The sequence below is a fragment of the Phoca vitulina genome, unplaced genomic scaffold (genome assembly GCF_004348235.1).
Source record: "Phoca vitulina isolate PV1807 unplaced genomic scaffold, GSC_HSeal_1.0 scaffold106, whole genome shotgun sequence".
In the NCBI taxonomy this organism is placed as follows: Eukaryota; Metazoa; Chordata; class Mammalia; order Carnivora; family Phocidae; genus Phoca; species Phoca vitulina.
In genome coordinates this window covers 1,017,865-1,028,948 of record NW_022589809.1, presented here as the reverse complement: position 1 = coordinate 1,028,948, position 11,084 = coordinate 1,017,865, and the positions used below count along the sequence as shown (strand labels likewise).

General features: G+C 58.9%; 1 protein-coding gene across 2 annotated transcripts in view; it reads right to left on the bottom strand.

The window, feature by feature from the left end:
• Positions 1-6,001: 6,001 nt before the first annotated feature.
• Positions 6,002-11,084, bottom strand: part of ZNF496 (zinc finger protein 496) — a 23,413-nt gene continuing 18,330 nt past the window's right edge. Inside the window, exon 7 of one of the 2 annotated variants that reach the window (XM_032397918.1) lies at positions 6,002-7,092. In XM_032397918.1, the coding sequence (XP_032253809.1) occupies positions 6,377-7,092 (716 nt within the window). In that variant the 3' untranslated portion in view covers positions 6,002-6,376. The remainder of the gene's footprint in view (positions 7,093-11,084) is intronic. The other variant, XM_032397917.1, reaches the window with a different exon arrangement.

Genomic DNA, 11,084 nt, shown 5'->3' with positions numbered 1-11,084 from the left:
TGGTGCAGGATTCTGCCCTTGAACCCGTGGGATCTGATGTTAATCCCCAGTTAGTTAGAGTCAGGATAGAATTGAATTGGATGCTTACTCAGGGTCAAAGAAGTGGCATTAGGACACTGAGTGGCAGGCTGTCCTGGGCACCTGGACAAGCTGGTTTCCCAGCCTCCATGTCAGCTTCTAGAGGGAAGAAACGATGGGGTCCGGGCTTATACGGCACACATCAAAGTCCCATTTTTTAAATTTTTTTTTAATTTTTTTTTAAAGATTTTATTTATTTATTTGAAAGAAAGAGACACAGCGAGAGAGGGAACACAAGTAGGGGGAGTGGGAGAGGGAGAAGCAGGCTTCCCGCAGAGCGAGGAGCCCGATGTGGGGCTCGATCCCAGGACCCTGGGATCATGACCTGAGCCGAAGGCAGACGCTTAAAGACTGAGCCACCCAGGCTCCCCTCAAAGTCCCATTTTGTTAACAGACATGGAGCTGATGACATAAAGGGATGAACACATTGAGGTCCCTGCCTTTGGTGAGAAGCTGTGGAGAACATCTTGAGAAGATGCACCATTATCTACGTGCCCTCTTCTTCCCAGCTACAACGTGGGTCTGTGCTCACCTTCCCTGAGCCTCAAGCCTGCCTACCTGCCGAACAGCTCTTCACAGGACAAGGCACCTACACGGGGACTGGAGATTGCCTCAGGATGCTGCCCCCCGAGCCCTGCACCCCTGTCCGGGTGGCTGTATTTGCTGGAACACCTGGCCTGCTTCTATAAATTTGGTGAGTGCACATGCAGACTTTTGGCTTCTTGAGCGCAGGCTAAAGGAAGTTGGTAGTGAGGGTTGCAGATCTTGACCACAGAACATCATCCTAACAGCAGCCAAGCCATTTTAGAACATGAGTAGCCAAAAGGGACACAATATAAATATGGTCCAGCCACCCTCCGTCCCCGTCTCCCATCGCTACCCCGTCCACCCCAGAACTAGAGGACTCAGTGTTGGCTGAAGATGCAAAGTGCTGGTATGTTTTCCACCTGAGTTTATACACTTTCCCACTGCAGACCGTCTTCTGGGGAAACACCTGGGGAAAACACAACTATCCAGAAATCTCACTGAATTTGCCTTCACAGTGGGCTGGAGGCAGGGCCGTCTCTCCTTAGAGCCACACTTTCAGAAGCGCTCCACCTTACTCTGGGTGGGATCAGTTTGCCCCAACTACAAGCCATCTTTTCTGACCTGCTATGGGTTCCAGCAGGCGTCCCAGTCCCTCCATATTTTGACAAGATGGAGCAAGACCTGTATACATACCTCGTTCTTTTTTCAAGCAGAACACGAAAAACAAGGGCAATCCCTTGCCAATCGCTTGTGTGCTGAGACAGCCTGAGGAGGTCGCCCGCCTGCCTGTGAGCCCCTCGGCTGTAGCGAAAACGCTGCGGGTAAGCCCCTGGCTCATCACACTTGTGTGTTCCCGAGGAATCCGCTTTCTCATCTCCTCTGCAGAGAGTCCTGCCTCTTACGTGGAATTTCTGCGGCCTCAATGCACTGTGGTGATTATACACACATGAAACATGGTGCCCTGGTTGTAGGCTACTTTTCCAGAGAGCACCGAGTTCCCAGTGGGTGCTGGATGGTCAGCGCAGGTGTGGATGGACCCCAGGGCTCTGCCCTTGATGAACTCGTGATCTCTAATAACCAACGTCTGGAGGCTGGGTGCCCTGCGAGTGGGGTGGGGCAGCAGAAGGCCCGATCCTCCAGTCTCCCCCCACTGCTCCTTTCCTGCCCAGCCTGCCTTCTTGATCCCCCTTCCTAACTTGTAGCCTCGTTGCATGGAGCACTGGTGGGCACTGACCATCCCTTTATCTTTTTAAACATGTATTTATTTTATTTTATTTTTTTTTTAAATTCTTTTTTTTTTTTTTAAGGTTTTATTTATTTATTTGAGACAGAGAGAATGAGAGAGAGAGAAAGAGAGCACATGAGAGGGGGGAGGGTCAGAGGGAGAAGCAGGCTCCCTGCTGAGCAGGGAGCCCGATGCGGGACTCGATCCAGGGACTCCAGGATCATGACCTGAGCCGAAGGCAGTCGCTTAACCAACTGAGCCACCCAGGCGCCCTAAACATGTATTTATTTTAGAAAGAGCACGTGAGGACGGTGGGGGACAGAGGGAGAGGGAGAATCCTCAAGCCAACTCCCCTCTGAGCGTGGAGCCCAACGGGGCTGGATCCCAGGACCCTGAGATCATGACCTGAGCCGAAATCGAGTGGGTGGCTTAACCGGCTGAAGCACCCAGGCGCCCCGACAGTGTCCATTTTTTCGTTGCTAGTAGAAAATGTGCCAGGCCTACTTTGATGGGATCGGAGGCCGTCGATTCCCCTACACTACTCTGCAAGCAGAAGAGCTTGTGCCTGGTCCAAGTCCCTGCTTTTGGTGGACGAGGGAAACCATCTCGGGGGAGAGCACCGTGGGCCAATGCCCAAGTCTAGGGCGGGTGGGCACTTGCACCTTCTCTTTCGTCTGTGTCAAGGTGTGACTTGGGAATGGCAAGAGACCCCCCGGCCCTGGTGTCCTCTTTGTTTTGCCCAGGTGGGGCAAGAGTTCAGGAGACGGAGGATACACCAAACCCTGGCCGGGCCTGGGTCAAGTGGCTATGGCGTTGATGTGGTTTTGGAATACAGGTGGGGTTCGGTGGGGTGGAGTCCGGAGCCGAAGACCAAGAAGGAGTTCTTGAGGTGTCTTTGGTGCAAAATGGTGGTTTATTAAAGTGCGGGGACGGGGCCCGTGGGCGGAAGGAGCTGCTGCCCCGGGGTGGTGAGGGGTGGCTCATTATGTACTATGGGGCTGGGGAGGTGAGGAAAAGGGGAGGTTTCCGAAAGAACTTTCACGTATTAAAGAAGACACACAGGAGGATATCGGGGGCTTTGTTGTTTGTCAAGTTAAGGTTGTTTTCCCTTCTAGGAAGCCATTAACAGTGGGATCGCTGAGAGCTTCCAGGAGGAACGTTACATTCCCCCAGTCACACGCCCTTATCAATGGGCTGTAGGTTTAAAAGAAATTCAATTTTATGTACATTTCCTTCTGCCTCAGCCTCCCTCAACTTTATCGAGGGGTGGGTGATGTTAGGGCTTCAGGGGACTGAGTTACGGGTCTCCGGAGGTCAGGCTATTGATAAGAAAGCTTCTTCCTAGTCAACCACGAGGACATTTGTAAACTGTGGGAGGCTGGGGTCCTGCAGGGCTGTGAGTTACAGGTCTCCAGAGGTCAGGCTATTGATAAGAAAGCTTCTTCCTAGTCAACCACGAGGACATTTGTAAACTGTGGGAGGCTCGGGTCCTGCAGGGCTGTGATCTCTGTAAGTTAACCGTTTGTTCTTCCTTTAGGGCCCCCAGGAGTGCCCGAGCAATGTCACACATATCCCAAAGTGGGGGGGTTGTGGGGTGTCAGCTTCTGCTGTCCTCAGCGAGCCTCTCGTTCCCTCATCACTGTGACCAGGTGCGTAAGCTCCGCCCGGTGTAGGGAAACCCTCTCTCTTCCAGACAGGGTCAGGCGACTGAAGCTGAGACCCAAGTTTCCCAAGGCGATGTCTGATGTCCCGAAGGACCGTCTCCACCACCCTTGCACCTCCAGCTCTCCAATCCAGTGACCACCTCTCTCAGGCTGTGCTTTTACTTTGGTTTTGAATACAATTAAGTCTAACACGAATGCTAATTCAGTGAGTTTTTATTATGCACCTGTTAAGTTGGTGGGAACAATGCCAAGGGATGAGAGGAACAGGGAGGGCAGCTGTTCCTCAGATGTGCGGTCTCTGAACCTCATGGCAAGGCGGACCCCTCACCTGCCGGCCCAGCCCCCACAGAGGGAGGGACGAACCAAGGGGGCCTGCTCTCCTCTCTGGAGCTTTCCGCAGTGCAGGTAGCCCGGGCTTCTCACGCGTGGCACGAACCTGGGACCTGAGCTACATTGCCCAGGACGGTCTCCCGGGTCAACGTCAGCTCCCGGTTTCCCAGGCGCCCAGTCAGCTCTGGGTCAGTGAATGCAAGGACACCGCACATTATTTGATGGGCACCCGAAGAAATGCACAGCCCGTTACATTCCATTTGTTTCTTACTTAGGACCTGACTTTACATATAAAATGCACCGGTGAGCTGAACAATGCTCTTTTTAGGCAAATTTCTGACGTGGGTGGGTGAATACACTCACCACCAACGGAACCTTTGGGCAAGAGCTCAGGTGGATGGGAGTCGGGCTTCTACTTAGAATTTCCACTCTTAGGCTTAAAAGATTTTGGGGGTTCCTTCTCCCCTTTCAAGAGGCAAACTATTTAGAAACAAAGAGCCCCAACAGTTTTCTGTTGAGGGTATGACAAACGGCTTTATTGCATTTACTGTCCCCGGGTAGGTGGATGCATCTACGCAGTTACGGAGCTCGACGGTAGGACCTCGTAACGCTCTCACTGGGCTTGGGGGAGTGGTGTCTCGACGTGGCAGTGAAGTGTCACCCGACAAGGGGAACGGGCAGCTGAGGGGCGCGGGCATACAACCATACAGGACACCCAGCCTGGAAACAGGAGCTTGGGCCTGAATCCGGCCAGTCTGTATGGATTCTCCCGTGACCTGGGAATGACAGCAGCCTTGCGGGACCGGCCGGTATTGTGGGTTGAACTGTGTCCAAGCCCACAACTTGTAGGCTTACGTCCTAACCCCGGTACGTCAGTGTGACTTTATTTGGACATACAGCCATGGCGGATGTCATTAGTGAAGACGGTAACAGACAGGAGTCAGAAGGGTAGGTCTTACATATGGTTGGTGTCCTGGGAGCAAGGGAGACATGGAGACGGACACACACAACACCATGTGAAGACGAAGCACGGATGGGGTGATGCTTCCACAAGTCATGTTGTATCAACTGCCTGCAACCACCCACCAGAGCAGACACGGGACACAGACACTCCCTCTCAAGGACCCAACCCTGCGGGCACCTCCATGTCCGACTCCCGCCTCCAGATCTCAGAGGACACGTCTACGCCATCCGTTTTTACAGCAACCCTAGTGAACAAATAGGACCAGCAGGCTGAGTCAATGCTCACGGAATGCCGTGTCCCCTGCCCACGTCGCCCGGACAACACTGGGGGCTGAGCTCCCCGTTCCCAGACCCGGTGGGATGGGGACCACACTCCCCCCTCCGCGACCATTTATGAAGGGCCTCCCAGGTTATAGACACATTTTGGGGAGGGCGTGCCAACAGTGTAAAATGTGGGCTTTGCCTTCGATGCCTCACATTCCCTAATAACCAGACACCATGGCAAAGAAAAGGGCAGGATCCTCTGCCTGTGCAGGGAGCGGTTGGCCCCCACCAAGGCTCCTCATGACACCGGATTGTTCCTATGGGCCAGATGGTGACGGGGGACTGACTTCTGAGGACAGGACACGCTCGGGGTGCTTGGCCCTGCCACTCACATGCCGCAGGGGGACACCTGCCCACAGCCTTCCCCCCAGCCCACCCCCACCCCCGAAGCTTCTTGGTGTCACACAGAAGTGCAGTTACTCCCAACCTCAGGATGGGGGAAGGGACGATGTGGAACAGGGCTTTATGGGCGTGTGTTTAGACTGGTTGGCAAGGGACACGGCCCCGGGGGGTCACCACGGTGGGGAGCATCCCAGTCCCTCCCTGCTTGGAAAGCAGTGCAGGGGGTTCTCGAAGACCTGGAAAGATGGAAGAGTCAAAGCTGGTGGAGACAAGCCCTCCCTGCTTTTTGGCACAGCAGAGACAACAGATGCTCAATCGGCCACTACCTCGTTTCTACCTGAGAGCAAAGGGCAGGAGGATTGTGACTCTGTCCTGGGGAAGGTGCATGGTGGGCGAAGGGTGGGACCAGTCAGTACCGAGGGTCTGGCCCTGCCCTGGGTGGGGAGGAGGGATGCTGCCCTGCCTGGGGGTTGCGCCCTGCCCAGGGAAGGGGGTGGGTGGGAATGCGCACTGCTGGGGGGGGGGGGGGTGGGAGTGTGCCCTGCTCCGGGGGCATGCGCCCTGCCTGGGGAAGGGGGGTGGGTGGGAGTGCACCTTGCTCCGAGGGGATGCGTCCTGCCCGGGGAAGGGGGGGTGGCAGTGCGCCCTGCTCCGGGGAGATGCGCCTGCCCGGGGAAGGGGTGGATGGGAGTGTGCCCTGCTCCGGGCGGGGGACGCGCGCCCTGCTCCGGGGGGATGCGCCCTGCCCGGGGAAGGGGGGGTGGCAGTGCGCCCTGCTCCAGGGAGATGCGCCCTGCCTGGGGAAGGGGGGATGGCAGTGCGCCCTGCCCGGGGAAGGGGGGATGGCAGTGCGCCCTGCTCCGGGGCGGAGAGGACATGCGCCCTGCTCCGGGGCGGACGCGCGCCACCCCCGCGGGCCCCCTCAGTAGGAGTTCAGAGCCTGCTTGGAGCGGCGCTTCATGTGCAGACGCTGGTGGCGGAGGAGGTCGCAGTTCTGCGAGAAGCTCTTAACGCAGTAGCGGCACTGGAAGGGCCGCGCCTGGTCCTTGGCGTGCACGCTGCTGCGGTGGCGCGCCAGGTGGTCGGGCCGCTGGAAGGCCTTGCCGCACTCGCAGCACTGGAAGCGGAGCTTGGCCGCGCCGTCGCCCGCGGGACCCCCGCCCGGCTCGCGCTTGTGCAGCGGCGGCAGCCGGCCTGCGTGCAGGTGCGCGCGCCCGTGCGACAGCAGGTGGGAGTTGAGGCGGAAGCTCCTCCCGCACGCGCCGCAGCGGAACGGTTTCTGCGCCTCGTGGCTCTCCAGGTGCCCGTCCAGGTCCTCGCTGTCCCCGAACAGCTCCCCGCACACCGAGCACTCGTGCGGCCGCTCCTGCTCCCTGCGGCTGCGCAGGTGTCGGATGAAGTTGACCCTCCAGCGGAAGATCTTCCCGCAGTTCGGGCACACGTAGGACTTGTTAGAGGACGACGTCTGCACCCCGCCCGCGGCCTCGCCGCCGCTCCGGCGGGAGGCGGGCAGGCTCCGCGGCTCCTCCGCGCAGTAGGGGCCGAGCTGGGAGTCCTCGTCCCCGGAGCTGGACAGGACGATCTCGATGGTCACCTCCTCATCCAGGCCGTTCTCTGGGGTCAGCGCGTCAGCTCCGGCTGCGGGAAAGCCCCGGGGAGGGTCGGCCGGGCGGCGCCAGCCACAGCCCCGCACCTGCAAACCCGACTCGGCAAGGCTCGGCTTCGTCCTCTCCGCCCTCGCCCCGAGCCCCGCTCCTTGTTTCTCCTCTCTAGGCACCGAGACCCCCCAATCTAACGACTTCGGGTCTCTCTGCGTCAAGTCCTGGCCACGCACCCATCAGGCAGCAGCGCCCTACCTAACCCCGCATCGGGCCCCTGAAAGACCCCAGAGAGAAAGGCCCTACCCCCGAGAAAGGCAGGGCAGGCTCGGCGACCACAGCCTGAGCCTGAAGGCCCACAGCCCCATGTGCTCCGGGCACAACCCCGTGATCTGTTACTTGCCAAATTATACACCAAGCCAACCTGGGTGACACGCTCCGGGCTCAAGGCTGAAGAGGGAGCTCGCCTCGCTGTGCTGACCTCGGGGCTGTCCGGCCACCCCCACCACCCGGGTCACCCGCGTTCCCCTCTGAGGCCCACCAGCGCGGCTGGGTAGTGGATCTGGACTTTATAACCTAGTCGGAAGCAGACTCAGTGAATCCCAAGTCTATGATGCTGGGGGGGATGTGGGGGCCAGTGGGGTGCCTGGCCTGAGGTCCCAGCCCACAGGCCCCACACAGCTCCCCCTTGGGTCGGTTTCCTCACTTCTGCGAAACGTGGGACTCGGGTCTAGAACGGGGACTAGTGGTGCCAGACCCCCGGAGACAGAAGCAGGAATAGGGTGGTTCCGGATGCAATCTCTGGAGGAAGGAGAGTTCTGTGAGGTTCGGGCGCCCGAGGGCAGTTCTGTGAGGTTCGGGCGCCCGAGGGCAGGTGGAGCCCGAGACGGAAGCAGGGCAGGAAGACCGGGAAGCCGCACAGAGCAGGAGACTGCAGGCAACGAGAGCAACGGGAACAGCTGCTCCCCAGAAGACAAGGGTTGGGGGCTCAGCACGATATGAGGCTGGAGGGTGGGAGGAGATGTGAGTATCTGGAAAATTCCCAGTTTCACCCACATGGGAGAAAGCGACAAAGCGTGCCCTGGAGAGAACACACACAAGAGGCTAGAGAACCACCAGGTGAAGGGATCAGGGGTGTGAGGCCCGGATCCAGTCAAGCAGCGGAGATGAGGCGGGAAAGACCCTGGAGGACCCTCCTGCCGGACGGCCTGAACTCCCGGGGACTGCACGGGGCCCAACACTGGTTCTGAGACTCGTGTCTGAGCGGAAACACAGCTAGCCGGGGCTGAAGGGCAAGAGACGGATGAACCTTGGGGTGCAGGCCACTGGCATTCTACACAACAGGCCAGCAGAGCTCCTCACCCTCGATGCCCAGGGCAGGCCGGCTGCAGAGGCCGTCCTGCGGGAGGCCGGACTCCCACCGCACGCCAGGCCGACGGGGACGGAGCCCTGAGCCCACCGTTCCCCGCAAGCCGCATATTCTCATGGCTCATTGAATTCCAACCCTCGCTTGGGGGCCATCGGCCTTTCTTCTTCCCAGTTTCTCCCTTTTGAAGATTTTATTTATTTATTTGACAGAGAGAGAGCACGAGCAGGGGCAGAGGCAGAGGGAGAGGCAGACTCCCGCGGAGCAGGGAGCCCCACGCGGGACTCGATCCCGGGACCCCGGGGTCACGACCTGAGCCGAAGGCAGACGCTTCACCGACTGAGCCCCCAGGTGCCCCCAGTTTCTCCCTTTTGGAACGAGAAGGTCCGTTCTATGCCCGTCCCACCACTGCATTTTGGGAGGCACATAACGTGATGTGTGGTCCCGCAGGTTCGCAGGTGGAGAGGAACACGCCTGGGTGTCCCCTATGCCCACTCTACAGGATGTTTAGGTGAGATGCTGGATACAGGGCAGATGCTGGAACACTGAGGGATGTGTGGAGAGGCTGAGTGTCTGCGTGAAGCTACGTGAAGAGGACAGGAGCTTTGGGGCACCTGAGGGTGGAACGCAACGAGCTGAGATGCATCCCCTGAAAAATTCGTATGTTGAAGTCCTAAGCCCGGTACCTCGAAGGCGACTGTATTTGGAGATGAGGCATTTCAAGGGGTAAAGAGGTTAAAATGAGGTCATCAGGGCAGGCCCTCCTCCAGCAGGTGTCCTTCTAAGAAGAGATCGGGGCACCGACATCCGGAGACGGGCCATGTGCAGACGCGGGGAGACCTCCGTCCACAGGCCAAAAGGGAGGCCTCAGGGGAAGGACACCATGCTGCCCGCCTGCAGCCTACGCTTCGAGCCCTGAGATTTCTGAGAAAATCGGTGTCTGCTGCTTGTCATGCATCCGTCTCTGGTGTTTGGGGAGCAGCCCTAGGAGACTAACATAATGCCTGCAGGGCGACATGCCCTCCATCAGAGCTCGGTGCCGGGCACGGAGGAGTCACTCAGGGTGAGTGCAGGGGTGGGCAGGATTACAGGATTACTGGTCCAGGTGCTCTTACGTGAACTATTTAACCCTCAGGAGTGACTCCACCGCTGGCCAAGACCGTTCCCTCTGAGAGGCAATGCTGCCCTGGGCTTCAGGAGATGGAGACGGAGCCCGAGCTCGGCAAGCTGCAGGTGGGAAAAGCCAGCCTGTGGGGTGTGCTGGGGGCTCCTGCCTCGGGAAGGGCACCTGTGGCCTGCAAACGCAGCGCTCGCCGGATGGGGGGCTGAATCACGGCGAGGGCGGGCAGCCAGACGTGACCATAAACAAATAAATAAAAACCCAGGCATCCTAAGAAATACATGCTTGTCCTGTTGGAATGGGGAGCCTTTCTTACAAGACGTAAACCTGAAAGGAAAGGATGAAAAAATCCACATTTTTAAAATGTAGAAAGGCTTTCCTGGGTGGCTCAGTCGGTTAAGTGTCTACCTTCGGCTCAGGTCGTGATCCAGGGTCCTGGGATCGAGCCTCGCATCGGGCTCCCTGCTCGGCGGGAAGCCTGCTTCTCCCTCTCCCTCTGCCTCTCCCCCTGCTTGTGTGCGCTCTCAAATAAATAAAATCTTTAAGAAAAAATACAATGTAGGAAAAAAATGGGTTGACATACAAACTCTAAAAGAAGTGGAGGAACTGTGTGCAAATACATAAGAGGCAAAAGATCCAGGCCCATAACTGAGAATTTCGAGGAGATTCCCAGGGAGGGCAAGCTCGGTGAGGTGCAGGGACCAGCCCGGAAGCCCTAACGCGCGTGAGGGCCTCAGGCAGGGCGGACTTTGGGGGGCAGCTGGGCCTAGACGCAGTCCTGACGGTGGGACCCCCCTGCTGGCTGAGCACTCACAAGGCAAGGAGAGGCGGGACGGCACGACCTGTCTCCGACAGAGGGAAGGCCACGTGCGCACGCGGGGAGCAGGCAGGCGTTCCAAGCCAGGGAGCCCCTCCAGGACCGGCAGAGGGTCCTGCTGTCTTAGCAGGCCCCGCGGGGGTGTCGTCAGCCCAGGATGCACACACAGCGCCTGGCACAGACCTGGTGCTGCTTCAGGGCCTGAGGCCCCAGCAGAGCTCAGCCCGCGGGAGGGCACACAGGCCAACACCGGCCCGCAGAGGAAGCACGCGGAGCCAGAGGACAGGCTGGCTCGGTGCGGCCGTACAGCGACCAGGCTGGGAGCAGCCTGCATGTGGCCCCGCGGGCCGCGCAGCCCCTCCCTGCTCAGGGGCCACGGGCCACCAACCGCTAGGAGACCCAGCATCCCTCCCTGTTCTCAGACAGCAACACTCAGCGTCTTGTTGTTTCAGAGCCAAATCCCGGCCGAGCGGAGCTGGGTACGCCTCAAGCCGTGACCACCCTCAGCACGCAGACCCCCCAACCCGCGGACGGAAGGCACGGAGGGGAGGGTCCCAGACTGGGAGGGGTCCTAGGGCAACAAGCCCAGCGCAAGCAGCGAACAATCCACAGGAGCAATCAGTACGGGTCTCCGAGACCCTAGGAGCCCCTCCCAGCAGCAGGCACACACACGCACACCCCTGCACACGCACACCCCGCACACGCACACCCCCGCACACGCACGCATAC